The 19112-nt window shown below is 46.5% G+C and overlaps 1 protein-coding gene across 1 annotated transcript in view; it reads left to right on the plus strand.

The window, feature by feature from the left end:
• Positions 1–15226, plus strand: part of EHD2 (EH domain containing 2) — a 28996-nt gene extending 13770 nt beyond the window's left edge. Inside the window, exons 3-5 of the mRNA XM_066581985.1 lie at positions 989–1401; positions 12699–12863; positions 13221–15226. Of these exons, the coding sequence (XP_066438082.1) occupies positions 989–1401; positions 12699–12863; positions 13221–13757 (1115 nt within the window). The 3' untranslated portion in view covers positions 13758–15226. The remainder of the gene's footprint in view (positions 1–988; positions 1402–12698; positions 12864–13220) is intronic.
• The last annotated feature ends 3886 nt before the right edge of the window (positions 15227–19112 follow it).

Here is a 19112-nt window from a genome sequence, read left to right on the forward strand (position 1 = left end):
AGCCCATTCTGCTTATTTCATGACGAATGATCCTTTGCCTGTGATGTGGTCACATGACCGGTGGCAGAACCGCACATCTTGACGTGGGAGACATGAGCCCCATGTAAGTAATGCAAGCAATGCATTACGCTTCACTTCATACTGCTTTTAGCTGGAAACCCCTTTAATAGAAAGGCTCATCTGTTATCTAAAGTGGAGAAAGGCTACAAAGAGCGTCTCATGCTCTGGAGGACCCAACATGCCCATGCATTACATGAAGAGACCGCTCATTTCAGTGGACACCATGTAATACTTCATTTTCCCTGTGGAGGCATGCCAGCAATGTTGAAACCTCATGTTTGGTTACCCCACAGATTACAGTCGCTCGCCAGTGATTTATGTATCACGAGTGGAGCCCTTATAGCAAAATGGGGTTTTGTAAAAATAGATTAACCCTTTGATGTGCATCAATCTATCCATTTAGTTGTGTCCGACTCTTGGTGACTTTGTAGGCGAACATTCTCTATGCTTCCCAGTCAAGCACGGCTTCATGCATGTATTGGTATCCACTTTTATGTCCAGTCAGCGTATTCCCCGTCGTCTCTTTTTTCCCGGTTCCACTGGTCATTCCCAACATTATTGGCTTCTCTTGTGAGTTTGTACGCTTGACATAGCCAAAGTAAGTCAGTCGCAGTCAGTGACTTCAGCTTCTAGTGATGTCCCTGGTTTTATACAACCCAACACTTCTCTGTTTGTTACCCTGGCTGTCCACGGTATTCTTAATTCTTCCGGTATTCTTATTCTTCGATGTCTATGGCTAGAGTCTAAACCCAGTTTTGCACCATGCTTCAATATCAAGAGAGTTGTCTTATATATTACTGTACTAATGTGCAGAGCTCTTGTGCGTAACTCAATGTACAGAACCCTCAACCATGTTTACTCCAATACTCACAGCTCTAACTTTTCTTAGAACTATTGGGACTAATTTGAATATTTTGTTTGCTTCCAGGTTATGATTTTCCATCCGTCCTACAGTGGTTCGCAGAGCGAGTTGATCGTATCATTCTTCTTTTTGATGCCCACAAATTGGAGATTTCAGATGAGTTTTCTGAGGCCATCAGAGCTCTAAAGGGTAATGAGGACAAAATCCGTGTTGTCCTGAACAAGGCTGACATGGTGGAGACCCAGCAGCTGATGCGTGTATATGGGGCCCTGATGTGGTCCCTCGGTAAAGTCTTCAATACACCCGAAGTTTTACGGGTCTACATAGGCTCCTTCTGGTCTGAACCCCTAATGATTTCCGCCAACAGACGCTTGTTTGAACTTGAGGAGCAAGACTTGTTCCAAGACATCCAGAACCTGCCCAGGAACTCAGCTCTGCGCAAGCTCAATGACCTGGTGAAAAGAGCGCGGCTGGTTAGGGTAAGACTTCTCTTGTATCATATTATGTGTCTTAATGTTTTCTCCTATTATTTTCTCTAATGTCGGTGATTGCAAAGATCTGACATTGTTGTATAAAGTTGACCATTATCAAATGTCCTACCAGCAGCTGTGCATGGAGAGACGTCTCCTGTTGTCGAACCTTAGATGACACAGTCATGTCCTATCTACAGATTACATATTCCGATCCCCCTGTGCAATATCAGAAGAATCTCTTATGCTTCGTTAGGGTGGATTCTGTGTTTAGAGCCTAGAGCAAATTATAGCACAACACATTTAAAAATTCCACGCATGAGAAGCAGAAAAATTTACGTAGCGCTGAGCAAACGCTGTGGACTTTCTCAGGCTAAGTGCACACGGTGTGCAGCATTTTTAAGACATACACTTGGATAAGCTCCTGGGGGTGGCTGAATGCTTGTGCATTGGTAAATAGGCATGCATCAGTACAGGTGCATGCACCCGTGAGGAACCATTTTTATGCACCAGATCACAGTTAAATGGACCTAAAATTGTCCAGTTGTAAACTATTGATGGCTTTTCCTCAGGATAGGCCATCAATATTAGATATTGGCAGGGTTCTGTGACTTGAGACCTCCGCCAATCAGCTGTTTGCTGAGCTGGTGTTGTTGTGCACTGAACTGATTTCAGCAGGATGCAGACAGCTCCGTTCTCTCTGCAGTGGTTAGGCTTAGTATTACAGGCAAAATTCCCATTCACGACAATGAGAACTTTGTCTGTAATGACTAACTTGGCCACTGCAGTTTGAACGGCGCTGTCTGCTTCCTGCTGAAATCAGCTTAGTGCCCAAGTGCATCGGCCCACAGCACAGTTGATCGTTAAGGGTCCCAGGTAATACACCCCCCCTGATGCAATATTGATGGCCTATCCTGAGGATAGGCCATCAATACTTTACAACTTAACAACCACTTTAATACTCAAAGTGCTTTTTAAAAATGACAGAGATATATGAGAGTTTTTACTGGTAAGCACCTTCCAGACATCAATGTATGGGTATAATAAAGCCGCGGGGTTCATGTCTCCGTAGCAGGTTCATGGCTTTGGTATATCCTCCCATCGTAGGGAATAAACAAATAGGCATTTAGGCCTTGGAGTCTTAGGTGTGGTTCAGCTCCGGCGGACAGCCGGTTCAGCTCAATTTGGACACAGGGGCACTGGATGGCTGGAAAAACTTCCGGTTACACTCGGAGTGTTTGGCTCTGACAGACAAGAACTCTCGCCGATTCCACATTCTGTGAACCACGGGAACAGCTTTATTTGCCATCAATAACGATCGTCTGAACAGGGCCGTGAGATATGGTCTGCGGCTGCAAGTTCAAGGACTTATCTCTTGTAACACAGCGGGGGTAGGTACTCATGGTGGACGGGCGCAGAGGAAATAGAAGTTTGGGTGGCAATATCCCAGTCTTGACAGAGCGCTCTGTACCGGTAGGCAGCTGCAGTCAATAGCAGCAATGCAGTAGTCCTCGAAGCGGAACCGTCCAGGCCTCTTCTATATCAGTGAGGAGCACTCGCTCACATGTGCCAACATCTCGGCTTCCTTCCACCAAATGTGCTACACACTATAGTGCCTTCTGCCTCTGCTGCGTTGTGCATATATAAGGTTTCTCCTATATCTTGTTGCCGCAGCCTGATGAAGAGGCCTAAGTGGCCTCCAAAGCTTGCATGTACAATATTTCTGGATGACCAATAAAGGTCTCACCTCCATGATACTTTTGTTCTCTCATACAGGAGTATATAGACTGACAAGTATGTGAGCGGGTTCGAACACCCACATAGCAGTATCACACCCATTTGACGTGCTGTGCCCGCATTTATAAAGGGACAGAGGCAAATCAAAATGATGTTCCGCATGCCCCTCTATGGAGACTGGGCAGGCGGCGGGCAGAGAGGGCAGAGGGGGCCACTTACACAGCCGGATTCCTTCGGTGAACATAGAAAAAGAATATTGTCGGCAGAAGAAGACCCTGCGGTCCATCCAGTCGGCCCATATACCATTCCTAGGATACATCTATGCTTATCCCAGGCAGCTTACACTCATTTATTGTATCAGACATTGCATCTGATCTCCCCCAACTAATCTCAGATTGTGCCCCCTTGTACTTGTGTTTGGCATCACATCATGCCAGATAAGGGTGATTTCACATGGGCACTTGGGGTTCCGCTTTCCTGCTCCATTCGGGGAACAGGAAAGGGGAATCCCCACGGCCGAACGGCTCCGTCTCTGGTTTGAACCGAATAGCGTTGGACGCACCCCACTGACTATTATGGGGTTTGTCCGCCTTCCGCCCAACTTTTGAGCCAGATCTGTGACCTCCGACCAGAGGTTCCAACTGAGATATGAAACCAGCCCAGCACAACCAACCAGCCGCAGGCTATGTAATGTGATTGCAGTTTAGATTCTAGATTCATAGTGATCATGGATACGGGAAGAGAGTTTTCATTAGTAAATCACATAATCCAATAGAAACGTCTGAAATATCTTCAGAAGATCAGATATCATGCAGATGCATCATGTTCCTCCGGTTGTTGCTTCCTTAGATCATTAATCACTAAGTGCGAGGGGCTTGTATGACACAGCAATACAGACAATGTGTTTGGAAGGGGAAGTGACCAGACCCCTCATTGTGAGGGCACCGAAGAACATAAACATTCAGCGTGTGTGCAGTCGTCAGGGTCGCACAGTCACTCAGCAAGGAAGCAGAGGATGAAGGTCTTCTAGGACGGATGTCTAGAAGTGTGACCATGGGGGATGGGCTGGTGTATACAGATCAACACTCAGCGCAAAACTGATGCACTTTGTTATACCAGGGTCTGAGGGGGGCAGCATGTCACAGGGACCCTCTATTGGGTGTTTAGGACTTCCTGCATCTCCTCGGACCTCGCACTAAGCTCAACGCAGTTGTTCAATTTCACGATTTCTGATTGCTGGGAGCATTTTACACAGGCCAAGATACTGTTCATCTACTAGTTGGAGGGCTGAGGGTCTTTGGCGGGCATCTATTTACAATTTTGACCCCTCCATGGTGCACACTCAATGGTTGCCGAGTCCGCTGAGCACACATAAGTACATGCAAGTAGTCTTCAAGTGAACACTACAAGACTGCAAGACGTTGCAGCGCCAAGTGATCTGTTAGGGGCCAAACCAATGAGATGTCACAGCAATGAATGTATCCTCCAAGACCAAAACCAGCCAGAGACCAGCAGGGACTGTTCAGTGCTTTTGGGAACCAATGAGCGTTAAGTTGGGGTTGAGGAGGGTGGCAAAATGTCCAAAATGATCAGGATCCAATCAGTGGTCAGTGGGAGGCGCACACCTCCCTGCAAAGTGGTTGGCTAGCTGTTTAAAGACAACGATTACCTGTTTACACCAGACAGCGACTATTTTTAGGTGAGCTGAAACAAAGCAACTGGTGAAAGAAGTCTCGCTCACCCCCCCGCTGGTGGCCGTGTTTACATGGAACAACTGTCAGTACAATCACTATATTGAGCGACTATTTGAACGATGGTTGTCCCGTGTAAAGACATCTAAATTTAGGACCCCCTTTTCTAGCTAGGGGGGAAAGGGCTGTTTTTCACAGAAACATTTTTAGAAAGCTAAACCCCACCTGCATAACAACATGCTGGTGGCTTAATGACCCCGAAGGTGCTGACAGGTTCCCTTTAAGGATATTTTGGAGTATAGAAATGTAGTGGCCTGAAATACATATATCTGGCCCGTCCATAACTGTCTTGTATTTTCTCAGTGTGGATGCATTGTACACACTGTCTTGTCACCAGTTATGTGCATTGCACAGCTGCAGCATGTAAGAGGTTAATGTCTGTGAATGTCTGGAATATGTGTGGAAAATGTAACAAGTTATGTCACCTGAGCATGCGAGTTATATATGTGAGTGCAAGGTGCAAATCCAAAGAGGGAGTTCATCACTTCATAGGTAGAGTGTGGAGGGAGAGTGCCGGCCACATGGGGGTACCTTCAACCCTCATGTGGTGAAGAATGGAAGAGGAAGGGGTTTTCCTGATGGTCTAATGCCAGGATTCCCACTTTAAGAAAGAGAGAGAAGAGAGAAAGGCCCCGCCGTGCAGTGTCCTGAAACCGCCAGCAAGTGAGTGTCAGCGGAGTGTTGTGTCCTCCTCCGGGGGGGGGGGTGTCCAGGAGCGGAGTCTTACAGATAACCTGACTGTAGGCCCGCTGTCATCCTCTGGTTTTCCTCCCTGGCCTCCATATTTGTTCCTCGTGCACTGCTGTGTGAAATTCCCACAAAGATTGTGAGTATCCAGAAAATGTATCTGCAGGTAAAGTTCCAGTTGTTGACCGATCCCAGCAGCTGAGTTTCTCAAGCTGACTGTGGGTGGAAGCTCTTATTTTTCCCGTTGGATATCCGGCAGAGTAAGGAACGATGGCGTCACCCGTGACAAGAATTCATCCAGTCCACTACACCACATATGCAGGTAACCGCTGCCCTAGCGTTGCCTGAAGAGGCCTGTCAGCGCCTTGGCCGAGGTGTCACACGCGTCCCTCAGGGGGGAGTTGGTGGTGTCACCGTGACATCCCTGACAGCTGCCATCTCCTCAGTGGTGTGCCCCGTGTCTCGGTCGCTGCAGAAACATTGTTCTTTGGGGAGTTTTTCTTTCCCATAGGGTTTTTTGTGCTTTTTTGTAGATGGCAGCCAGCACAGAGTGCTCATTTTTGGATTGTCTGCTTGAGGATTGTATTGATCTCCTCCTAACTCTGACTATTTGACTCGAGGACACAAATAATGATACTTCATAAAAGGCAAAGAGAAAGAGCCTCCTGAGTGTATGTAACCTATATTTGGGTATAGAGGGATCGGCGAGGGGCGGCAGGGCCGTTCTGACAGTAGATGATTTCATTTGCTTGTCTTTCTGGCTCTGGCATTCAGGCTGGGAAAATGGAGTGTGACCCAAAGCCAGCACATTCCAGTGCGTTTACTCACCGCCAGAGCGAGCGGGAGAGAGGGGCGAATGTACTGAGGGAAGGGGAGTGGGAAGGTAGGAGACGGAAGGGGGAATAGAAATGGAAAGACTGATGTGGGAAGGAAAATAGGCAGAATGAGGAGAGGAAGGATCTATTAAGGTTCCTGACACTGGGAGGCAAACATCAGAAAGGGGCAAATTCAAAAATAGAACTCTTACTGAACTTTTGCATAATTAACCGATTACACTCCATGGGAGGGTTCATGAATCTTAGCATTATGTAATAACATAAAACTCGCTTTAAAGAGACAGAAATTATGTTTCTCCGCAACTGGCGCTCTCGCCGACTTATACACCTCCGTACCTCATTAGTTCCTCCTGGCAGCAGCAAGCCACATGGCGTTTTCATCACTTTTTCACATAACTACCAACCGCTAAATACATCATCATACTTATGGCCACAGGTTGTGACCTCAGTTGCCCTGTTGGAGCAGCATTCCTTTACTACTTAACACATCACACATCTTAGGTCTCTCTAACATGAGTGTATCTTGCTGCACTCCACGCACGTATCCCGCGAGCGGCAGCACTCAGCAAGTAAGCAATGACATGCGTACTTTCTGCGTGCCGACAATCCCCATACACAGAGGCGTAACTTGAAGATTCGGGGGCCCCAATGCAAAACCTCTAACAGAGCCCCCACCTATAATGCTTTACTCATAGTACTGGGCTGCCTATATGGAGAAGAGAGGCCTTATGGGCCCCCTAAGGCTCCTGGGCCCGGGTGCAACCGCATCCCCTGCACCCTCTATAGTTATGCCCCTGCCCATACATTATCTTGGCGTGTATGCATGCATTATATGTGCCAAGATTGTGTGTGATGCAATATTTTTTGCATGCACTTTTCGTGCGCTGTGTGTGAGAGGCGCAAATGTAAGACAATGTGAGATTGGTAATACGTATTATGTGCGCCAAAATCGCATGTGTAACACGCGATAGCGTATGCTTATGTGAGAGAGCCATTAGCGGTTAGGGGCTGGGCCTAAGCCCCCACTATTCCCATATCATAGGACTAAGTCTTCTGAGTGATGATGCTACTCGGGTCACTATGGGAAGCAGCGCCTCCTGCACATATGAGGCTCATCCAATATGGGGCCACCCAGCAGCTCCAACATCGTGCCTGTAGCGCCTGTTCTATGACTTCCCTCCCCGTCTGTGGCTCTGGTAGGCGCGGGGGAACAAACAGCGCTTGTCAGTGCTTGTTAGATAAGTGCTGGCAAGAGTTGGTCTCCTCCTCATCCCGGCCCCCCGGTGGACCGTAGGGGCGGGGCTAAGTGTGGCCCTTGGCCGCTTTTCTATAAGGGGGAGGTCAGGCAGCGCCTCCCCCTTTCACATGTACTCAAATACAAATTGGCGTCTTCAGTTGGGAGCCGGTCTAACAAAAGGTTTTGTCCCATAAGAAACCCTTTTTACTTTTAGAACTAAGTTAGGTGTGTTTGACCTCTGGGACCCCCAACTTTGCAGAGAACAAGGGGCCCTTTAGTCCCCATATTTGGCTGGAGACAGGACAAGTATGTTTTGTTCCTCCTTATAGACTTTAATAGGGTTATCAGAAATAGCCGAATGAGCGTGCTTGCCAATTCCAATGTACTCATTTAAGTCTATGGAGAGGGACTGCGCATGCTCGGCCCGCTGCCCATGCAAGAACAGAGACTTTGGGCCACTTGGTTTTAGCAATGGTGGGGTCCCATAGGTACATAGGTGCACATCTACGGAATTAGGGATAGAGAGGCTCTAAAAGTAAAAAAGGAATTGTCAAGGAACAACCCCTTCAAAAACGGGATTGTGAGGAGAGGAATGGGCAGTCCAGTGAGGCGCATGCAAATACCAGGGAGCGTATGGATATCATGCAGCTGTTAGCCGGTCCCCACTGGAAGCCGTGCTCTCTGCACTAAGGGTCCTTCTACTCGGGATGAATGTTGGGTGCTTCAGCGGTAATCGCTCTTGTGCTTTCACACAATGAATGACGGTCTTCTGGCCACCCGCCTCCCGCTGCTCAGAGATGAATGAAAGTCTTCTGGCCGCCCGCCTCCCGCTGTCCAGAGATGAATGAAGGTCTTCTGGCCGCCCGCCTCCCGCTGCTCAGAGATGAATGAAGGTCTTCTGGCCGCCCGCCTCCCGCTGCTCAGAGATGAATGACGGTCTTCTGGCCACCCGTCTCCCGCTGTCCAGAGATGAATGAAGGTCTTCTGGCCACCCGCCTCCCGCTGTCCAGAGATGAATGACGGTCTTCTGGCCGCCCGCCTCCCGCTGTCCAGAGATGAATGAAGGTCTTCTGGCCACCCGCCTCCCGCCTTCCAGAGATGAATGATGGTCTTCTGGCCACCCGCCTCCCGCTGCTCAGAGATGAATGACGGTCCGGGGCCGATTGTCGCTTTCATCTTTATGCCTGCAGAAGCTGAACAAGGAACTAATTCTCCCAAGTGTACCCATTTACACTCACCGATTATCATCGGGATTCCTGCGATTCAGCAAGACTCTGGACAAGGATTGTTTAGTGTAAAAGGGCCCTAACAGGATGGTAGCCAACTAATCTTGGAAGGATGGTGGTTCGAAGGTTTATTATTCTGCCTGTGACGTATGCTTGGAGACTTAGTCAAACATCAGCCACCATGAATGGCTTACGCCTCTTACTGCAGGCGCTGACAATCTCCTTCTGCGTCTTTCTTCTAGTTGCCCCTAGTTGGGGTACCTCTGGGTGGTGTTTGTCTACCCCAGTTGGAGTGTCTTTGTGTATTTGGTGGTCTATTTACTGTGTTCATGTTAGTGTCACCGTTTTTGGTGGTGTCAGTGTGTCTGTCTCCCTAACCTGCTCTGAGTGGTGTGATTGGCCGTTAGAAGGTTGGGGGCGGAGCTAGTAGTGTTAAGAGAGAGTAGAGATGTAGTCGGTGGAGGAGGACGTGCGAGCAGGTGGCTCTGCTGCTGCTGCCTGGGCTGAGCCCTGGGCCTTTTCCCAATTGCAATGGGAAGTATCCCCTCTGGGGAATGGAGCTCAGAGACGGTATCCTGTATTAAGGAGACGATAGCGCCATTGCTACCTCGCTCCATCTTGCATCCCCGCTGTCTCCCCCGACCGCTGCAGCTGATCCTGGACTTGTTCTTTACATCTTGAATATAATGTTCATTCATTTTTGCCCATGATTGGAGTTAGAATACTCCACTGAAAACGCTGGACGGGTGGGGGCATACAGTAGGTACGTGCCTGTTTGATTACATTGGGAAGCTAGCTGATGGCTCCAGAGACTGCCTGAGAACATTAAGACCTCCTTATCTCTTCCTGTCACCTTCTCACCGTGTCCCCCTTCTTTGTCTTCTTAATGAGTGTGGAGTATGGGATTTCCTCACCAAGGGAGGGAGGTGTACATAATCGTACTGGAGGACATCTGTAAAACAGCTTCATATGGGTAGGGCCGGCCTGATGGGAGCGAGTCAGCTCTGCCTGCACCAAGATGAGGTAATGCAGTCCTAATCGGGCAATTTCAAAAAGTATGTTCTATATTTTCCAATTCTAGACATCTTAAGCCCCATCTGGAGTATTTTCTGCATTGGACATTGCATTACAAAACCCTACACATATGCTGCACTGAGCTCAAGGCCTGTTTGCATATGGGGTAAGCAAAAGTCAAGCAATGGCTTTTGGGTATAGCAGGGTAGGCTTGGCAGTTGGGCATTGTTGATAGGGCCCACTTCTGACCCACATAATTAAAATTAATCCATATCAAAAGCTGAGACGTAATCTCATAATGTACCCGTAGGATAGTAATATACAGTCACCAACATTGGTAGGGCCACAGTTTACTTTTAGCTCCAGTTTAGCACTATCCTTGAAGGTCGTGAACAGCTAATGAACTGCAAACACTTTTCCTGGCAGGAAACATAATGATCTTAAAATGTTTCCACCTCATGTTGATTGTTTACTCAAGAAGTTTTGAATTTATGGCCTGTCCCTTCTTCTTCTAATCTTCTAACCGGGATGCATCGTCGTACTTTCTTTTATGGATGGATCCTGCTATGGGTTATTCACTTTCCATATTGGTTCTATTTGAGGAGTAGCACAGATTTGGTTTGTTTAGGAGTCTAAATGTCTCCAAGGCTTTGGGGAGTATTGTGGAGGCCAAGAAGAGACTACAAGAACATGCATGACAAAAAGTGCAGAGAAGGAGGCAGAATTTATGGTCTTCGAGGGGCTGTTCCTCAAGCCAAGGTCTGGCAATAAATCAGATCTCAAGGCAGGACATCAGTCCCGCTACTTCTCCTTACTCAATGGTGAGATAAGAAAAATATTTTTCCTTCAACACATTGTTAGTGTCTGAACATGCATGTTTATAGCTGTGCAGTCGGGAGAAGGAATGTAGGCAGATAGCTTGGTGTTGTCTTATCTCAAGGGAAGTAATATTTCTCCCCATCTTCATCAGCTGCTCAGAGTTGTCTGATGATGGGGCTTGTTCCCAGTCTTGGTTGTGTGACCATCATCTAAGGTCTATTGGCAGCTTTTCTCAATTTAATGTTGACAATTAATGTTGAAGGTCACTCAAGGTATTTTAGAAAAAAGTTCATCAATCAATAAGTGTAACAACGAGTCTTTGCTTGCCAACTAGTGGCTATCCTTGTTGGGACAAGAGATAAACAGAAGAGGCAAGGAATGACTTTGATTATAGCAGGGATAGAGTAAGGGTGTGAATTGAGAAAGTTTTAGGGCCCAACAATGGCCAAGGTTCACTTATAGCCAATATAGCCAATGGGGCCCAATGATGGACCCCAGCCTAAATCTGTGGAGTATTTTTATGATGCACCTTTTGGGTGGCAATATATAGTTGCCAACATTAGAAGGATCATGGGATCTGCACAGTGAGTATAAGCTGGCCAATTTGTTTAATTTAAGTAATATTACACACGCCCCAATCAGATTTCTCTTTCCTCATTCTACAACCAGTTCCCAAATAGGTAGCATGGATCTCAAAAACATATAAGTCACTGTGTTTGAGCAAAGACAGAAGGTTCCTAACATTTTTCTGAAGCTCCCGATGGCAGGTCTATTCAGCAGTAAGCTGGATATCAGCAATGTAACTCTGTGCGTATGCAGACAGAGAAAGGGCAATGACTGGAGCAAGTAATATCTTATCTCATATCCAATGGTTCCTGTCTCATCTGAAATAGATAAGCAGGTCGGTGTCATTAATGGTGTCAGTCCCGAAGGAAGCTGAGAGCTTTTCTGAGATCCTGTTCCCCTTGAAGTGTTAGATGTCCCACGCTCCCTTCCCTCTCGGTTTTCCTACCATTCTCTTTATTGATGTTGTGGCCCCTGCTATTCACTGCCAATTCTGGAGAATTCTCCTGGCTTCCTTAGCAGGAAGAGAGCAGGATGTTGGTGGAAAGGCTGTGACGTGGACAGAGCGGAGATACCACAAGTGTCAGACACACCATTTACGTTTTGTCTTTTCTGTGCCAAAAGCAATTGTCTTACCAGTAGAAAAAGTGCAGACAATAAAGGTAGACCATGCAGAAGGAGATGAACCACAGTGATGACTTTAACACATGACTTACATAGAGTAATTACAGTAAGAATTAATAGAGCTTTGTATGTCTATGAGCTTGTAGGCTAACTACAGCTGTTATGGGGTCCATGGATATAGTTGGCCTTAGTTCAAATTTTCTTCACATCCCTAACCATGGGTGGTGTAAAACATCTCACTCTCTCTTACCACAGTCTCCACAGGCAAACAAAGGAGAAGGAAAGTACCCAGAGACAGAGGCGTAACGTGAAGCTCCCGGCCCCCAATGCAAAACCTGTGATAGGGCCCCCAACTATAATGCTGTAGTCATAGTACTGGGCTCCCTATATGGAGAAGAGAGGCCTTATGGGCCCCCTGAGGCTCCTGGGCCCGGGTGCAGCTGCATCCCCAATAGTTATGCTCCTGCCCAGAGGGTAATGGCACCCTTCATTTCTGTAAAGGGTGAGGTAGATGTATTGGCCCCCTTCATCAAACAATGGTGGCATGAACTAGCACAATAAGATAGGCCCATTTTTTTATTGGGAGAACGAGGGTCTCATGAGCCTCCTTAGTTCTTAAATACAGCTGTCAAAGACCTATTTTACCTTTATGAGTAAAGGGGAGATGATGTATCTCTTGACTAAAATCTATGGACATTATATGAAAAGTGGAGAAAGCACTAATATGTCATTGGAATGCCCCTGGCACACCATAAAGTTTGACGTGGTTGTTCGAGCTTGCTAAACTTCGCATCATTTGCTTACTTCCCAGGTCCATGCTTACATCATAAGCTACTTAAAGAAGGAGATGCCAGCTGTCTTCCGAAAAGGAAACAAGAAGAAGCAACTGATTAATGAGTTGCCTGTTATTTATGCCAAGATTCAACTAGAGCATCATATTTCTCCTGGAGATTTCCCTGATTGTGCCAAGATGCAGGTAACTATCACTCCAGCATCTCAGATTGTGGTAACCACATATGTGCAGATTCTATTTTTTCCATTATTTTTAACTTATGTAAGAGATGATGAATGCTAATAGCATGTGTACCAGGTACGAGAATCATAGCGTTGTTTCAGGCAGATGACTACTTGTCACTTGTAGGCAATGACCATCTAAATGGTATCTACTGATCACAGGGTGGTCTATTTGAAATTTCAACCATATATATCCAAAATACACAAAGATTATTCTTAGAAACCAAGATCCATCATTCCTCTGTTCACTCTTAGGAAAGTGTGCCCCTTGAGTTTCCATTAATTTTCTAACATTCATACTTCTTTTAATGGCCTACAGGAGCAGCTCATGATTCACGACTTTACCAAATTTCACTCACTGAAGATGAATATAGTTGATATTCTTGATGAGATGCTAACAGTTGACATTGCCAAATTGATGCCTCTTCTGCGTCAAGAAGACCTGGATACCACTGATAATGTTGTACAAGGAGGAGCCTTTGATGGGACCCACAATGGTCCTTTTGTTGAGGGCTCCATGGATGGCATCTTAGAAGGCATTGATGATGAGGACTGGGTGGTTACAAGAGACAAACCAAAATATGATGAGATCTTCTTCAACTTAGCCCCCACTGAAGGCAAATTAACTGGCACAAAGGCAAAGAACTGGATGATAACAACCAAGTTACCCAACTCTGTCCTCGGCAAGATATGGAAACTTTCTGATGTTGATCGTGACGGCATGCTGGATGATGAAGAGTTTGCTTTAGCAAGTCATTTGATTGAAGTCAAACTTGAGGGGCATGGGCTTCCTCCTGAATTACCCACACATCTAATCCCACCATCCAAGAGGCGACAGAAGGGATCTTCTGAATAAATGCTCTTGAGCTTTGGAACCATTGTCCTTAACCCCAACCAGTTGCACACTCACAAACGTGATGTCCTTCACAGGAATGTTCTTCATCAAATTATACTAACCTAAGCAAATTATTCTAAAGACACCATGTCTGCTTCAATGTATCCGAGTTACTTTCCTTGTTAAGAAGCTCAGAGGCCCTCATGTGAGTGGCAGGAAATGTATAAGGTTACAGATAGGATAACAAGAGGCCTATTATACCAAAGACTAGGTGATGCACCACATAGAAGAACCCGGGTCTACCACAAAAATTTGGCCAATGGTGTTGAATTCCTGGACTGTAATACATGACAAAACCTGCAATAGACAAGAGTATGGAACCACACACATCTCTGCAGGATGAATAATCTTAGGCTGACCAATGGTTGAACTTATGACATGTTACCCATTCCTTCTGTGATATTGAGAGCAGCCAATGTGAATACAACTTAATTGAAGAGGGATGGGTTGCTCATACGAATGGGTTGGGATGGGTTAGACATCTTGTGAATCTGAGCTGTCTATAATGTATGTTGCTACATATTCTACACTAGGAACTTAATGTTAGTATATTCTGCTTTCACTGATTGGAACATAAGCAGCAGGTCACCCTTCTGCCATATTGCTTTAAGATATATATATTTGTATACGTGTTTGCCTCAATAGTATCACAGGGATTCTGTGGTCATGAAAAGAATGTATGTAATTATTAAAGAATGCAAGGCAATATTAAGGAGCCCGATCCATGGCCAGCAGAACTGAGATTTGTATAGTTTCAGGCCTTTAGGTGAACTGAATCGGGGCGGATGCAAAATTTGTGCAACCTTGGCAGCTGCACAGGAGTCCTACAGCCATCGGGGCGCCCACTGCTACAGTAAATGGAAGATGCTAGTGTTTCCTACTGCCTTCTCGATTGCACATAAAAGACTACATAATGATTCTCACCCATGACTAACAATAACTGGTAGATTGCCATACCGATGCAGCAGAGATGTAACTTAAAGCTCCTGGGCCCCAGTGGAAAATCTTTAAAAGGACAGCCACTTACCATGTCCATTTCTATAATACAGGTGATAGAGAGGCCTTTGGACCCCTCGGGCACCGGGGCCAGGTGGAGTTACTGCTACCTCTGCTCCTGCAGTGAAGGATTTTTAGGAGCACCACAAAGTAGATAGTCCTTAACTAGCACCATACAGTCACCAAATTAGCAGATGGAAACCAAGGGACCCCTATATGTGGCCCCCAGGCTGTCTGGGTCCACCTCTGCTCTGAATCAGATCTCATGCAGTATAATTGTAAAGTTTAGTAAGGCCTTTGCTATATGCTAATAGATTTAGGACATGCTTCTAATAACGTAACTCATATCATATCTGTAAATTGGAATAATCTGCACACTTGACTACTATGTAATACTGGTGCTCCGAAACAAATAAACAACTAATAGATACTAATATATGAGTCTGTGCATTACTCATTATATCATTAATGCGAATAGACTGTAAGATCTCTACTTGTGGCTACTAAACATGTTTAAATAGACAGACCTATCTATCCTGTATTACTGTTGGGCCCCACACAGAGATGTGCCCCACTTTTATGGGCGTTGGGAACCTGAACAGGGATCTGTCCTCCACTGGGGCTACAGTGTAGACAATGACGTGTGTATGAGTCCTGAAAACCCATGGGGTCACCAATACTTTCCTTAGTAGGTATTTAGGAGTGTGTTTGTGTCAAGCAGCTCCTCAAAGGGGCCCAATTTATGTCCTTGCTAAGGGGTCCCTTGTCTTCTATTTACCCTAGATGGGCAAGAAATGTTTTAAGTATGAGTGAATATGGCGACTGGAAGTGCTTGTTATTCCACAGAATGGGATGTCCACTTACAGGACGTCACAGATCAGGGTGATTCTGTCTAACGTCTCCTAATGGCCACAAGCCAGTGCCTGTTATGAGAATGCACCCTTATAAGCCCACTCTCAGTACAATTTAAGCATCTGAGTACTAAGGCACAACAACTACAGTCTGCAATCAAAATTATTCAACCCTCAAATTAGGTTTATTTGCCAAATTTACAAACTTTCCAACAAGAACAATTGCAATAGTTCAACACAATTAATATAACAAGTGGATTCCCCAAATTCAAGACAAAGTTGCACTTTTAATGATTACTGTAGTCTCACCATTCTTCAACCCCCTGAACTGAATCCCTAATTAGAGCCCACTTTTACAAGTCAGGTGTTGTCTCAAGCACACCTTTGCAACTGTAAATATCTGACCGACCAGATGTGGCAGCCAGTTAAATGACAGCGTCCAAAATCATTATGACCTCGGGAGTCCCTAAGCCCGGTTTCACATCTGCATTGCAACCTCGGGTCGGAGGCTCTACTGTCGATCCAGCTCAAAACACTGGAGAAAAAGCACTACTTGCAGCGCTTTTACTACCATCGAAAAGCGGGGCAGCTGAGCGGAAACCAAAAGGACTGCATGATAGGCAATGAGATCCGTTTGGCACTGTTCGATCCCGTCCTTGGATGCAGCGGTTCGGCCATGAGGATTTCCCGTTCCTGCTCCCTGAGTGAAACTCCATAACACCTGTAGGCCACTGGCTTTTAGATCAGTACAGCAAAGCTTTGCCATAACAGCAACGTATCTCAGCGACTCCTTTGGTTGGTGGGACTTTAAGGGGGTGCCCCGTACATTCCCATACACATAACCGCTCTGCGGCTGTGCCCTCCACCAGACTAGTGTCATGGCTGGGTACCTGGCAAAGCACTATTTTCTGTAAGCCTTGTGTGAAAAGTGGGTCCCACCCCCCATCATGATGCGGCCGGTGACATGGCTAGCAGAAGAACTTCACCCTCCATAGAGAATAATGCTGGGGTATGACCGCCCCCATTGTCAGGTCCTGCAAGGTTACTAGCAGGTTTGCAGGGGAACTATACAAAGCAATTAGAGCTGCATCACCGGGCAGTGTGGCAGCAGCAGAATAGAAGCAGCGGTGTTCAGAATGTGTGAGGGGTTGGAGAAAGGTGCAAACAACGTGGTGGTGGCCATTGTGGGGCTTGTAGTAGCTGGTGGCAGGAGGCTGCTTGAAAAGACAGAGCGGTATGAGGCGCAGAAGTAATGGAGTGACAAGCCAGGATCCTGGAAGACACATAGAACATGGATGGAGAGGGAGGATGCCTTCCCGCATGAGACTTGGTCCTGGAAGAGGACAGTGCCCTGGATCCAAACCCGGAATGGCGACAGCTGTCAGACGTGTGGCCGGCCTCTGACGGTTAGGTGTGCACACACTCGATGGACTTTATAGACATATTTGACAGTTATTTTAGGAAGGGTTTTACGTGTTGATCGGTGTACTGGGCTGTGGGGTTTAATTACTTGAATTGTTAAGGATGGGCTGTGTGGACCATATGTACTGGGATGGCAAGGAACTGCCTAAAGGCGCTACACTCTAAGGTGAAGTTACAGTATATGGAAGTGATGTGCCGCTGTTTTGACGTACCTTTTGCACCTACGGTACATGCAGTCCATGAGAAGGTCAGAGCGCCAAGTTTATGTGTACATGAGAGAGGGTTTGCATTATTTGCAGTCATTGACACCGACAGTGCCTTGAGGCCACAATGCTAGAGCATGCCACAGATCTCCAGAAATGGAGTATGCAGTACTAGTACGAAGATGGACAGTAACCAGAGGGATTGAAGAGCCTTGCCAGATCGGGATTGAGACATATGGTTATCGTGAGATCCGGTTAAAGTTATAATGCATCGTTCACGTACTATGCCCTCTTATGGAGCAAAATTATTATTCATCTGGTTGCTGCTTAGTAAGGTTTGGTTTTTATTTTAAAAAATCTGGCCTGCCCGTTAGCTGCTACGTCCTCCTGAACCCCTTGTCACACCACCATAGGCTGACATGACTGCTCTCATTTTTCAACCTTAAAGGGGTTCTGTCATTAAAAAATAAAAACTTACCTATTCCTCCCCCATCAGTCTACTTATCGCACCTTCTCCCCACTGATCTTCTCCTGGCTCCTGCAGTTCCCCCGGATCACGTCACCTCCAGCCCAATGGATTTTTCTTTACGTACATTGCCGGCATTCTGCTTCCTGCAGGGCAATGTACGCTACGTCACCAGTCGATGGAGGAGTTTAGGAGGGAACTAGAACGGGTGTTCCTATAGTAACCCCGCGAGAAAGTGCACATGCACAGTCTTGGCAATAGCCTGGCATAGCATTTGGCGCTCCCTGCTAGGCACTAGTGACTCAGCCTACACTGACCTGCAGGAAGAAGAAAGCCGCTGCATAACAGGAAGACGAGGATCCAGTCAGCTGGAGGTGACATGACCCGGGGACTACAAGAGCCAGGAGAAGATCGGGGAGTTGAAGATGCAGTAAATAGACTGCTAAATAATGGGGGTACTGTTATATCATAACTATGTACACAGTAAGCACTATCAGCAACTTTGGGCATGAACTGAATTACAGTCTTCTGCACTCTTCCATTTTGGAGATCACTTCAGGGAGGCATACCATATCCCCTAAACCAAACCTCTCTGTACTCCCCCTGATAACATGCTGCTGACCTACTGACTGCAATCCCTGCAAGCTGCAATCAACCGCCCCCTGCAGTCATACTGATTCAGCCACTATACGGCCTGACCATTGCCTATGTGTATAGCATCCCTCACTCTCCAGCCCGCCATACCTCGCACATCTCCAGCCCCTTTACCTTCTGTATCCCCCCATTACTTGTAGTATGTAAGCTCATTGGAGCCGGACCCTCACCCCTATTGTCTCCATCAGCTGATTACTTCATGTAACTGTGGTTTTTATAGTTTTGTACTTTTCTCTTTCTGTATGCCCCTGTCTTTGTAAGCGCTGCGGAATATATTGGCGCTATATAATAAAGAGCATTATCACCTGCTTTCGTCTCCGGCACCATTGCTGAAGTAAGTGCTGGGCCATCACTCCTACATGCCATTGTGAAGAACCATCTGTGAGGCTCTATAGGAAATCCTCCTCCTGCACATCTGCGTTTGGGACTCTTTTAAAGCCTCTGTCATCAGTTGTGTAATATGTGGAAGGAGAGCATTATTCCTGCTCTGCGAACCACCAAGACCCTGATAGAATCCTACAGACACCATTCCATGTGGACCCGACACTGCGGCTTCCACTGCCCAGCTGTACAACATATGGTCATTCCTCTAAGCCGTGTCACAGCCACACAATCTGGACAGAGTTCCTCAGCACCCAACGGGTTAATGTTAGCTCACTCTTAGATACTTCACCCGCTTCCATCTCAGTGTGTTATATGTATATATATTGCAGGCCTATTAATA

The sequence above is a fragment of the Eleutherodactylus coqui genome, chromosome 10, assembly GCF_035609145.1.
Source record: "Eleutherodactylus coqui strain aEleCoq1 chromosome 10, aEleCoq1.hap1, whole genome shotgun sequence".
Classification (NCBI taxonomy): domain Eukaryota; kingdom Metazoa; phylum Chordata; class Amphibia; order Anura; family Eleutherodactylidae; genus Eleutherodactylus; species Eleutherodactylus coqui.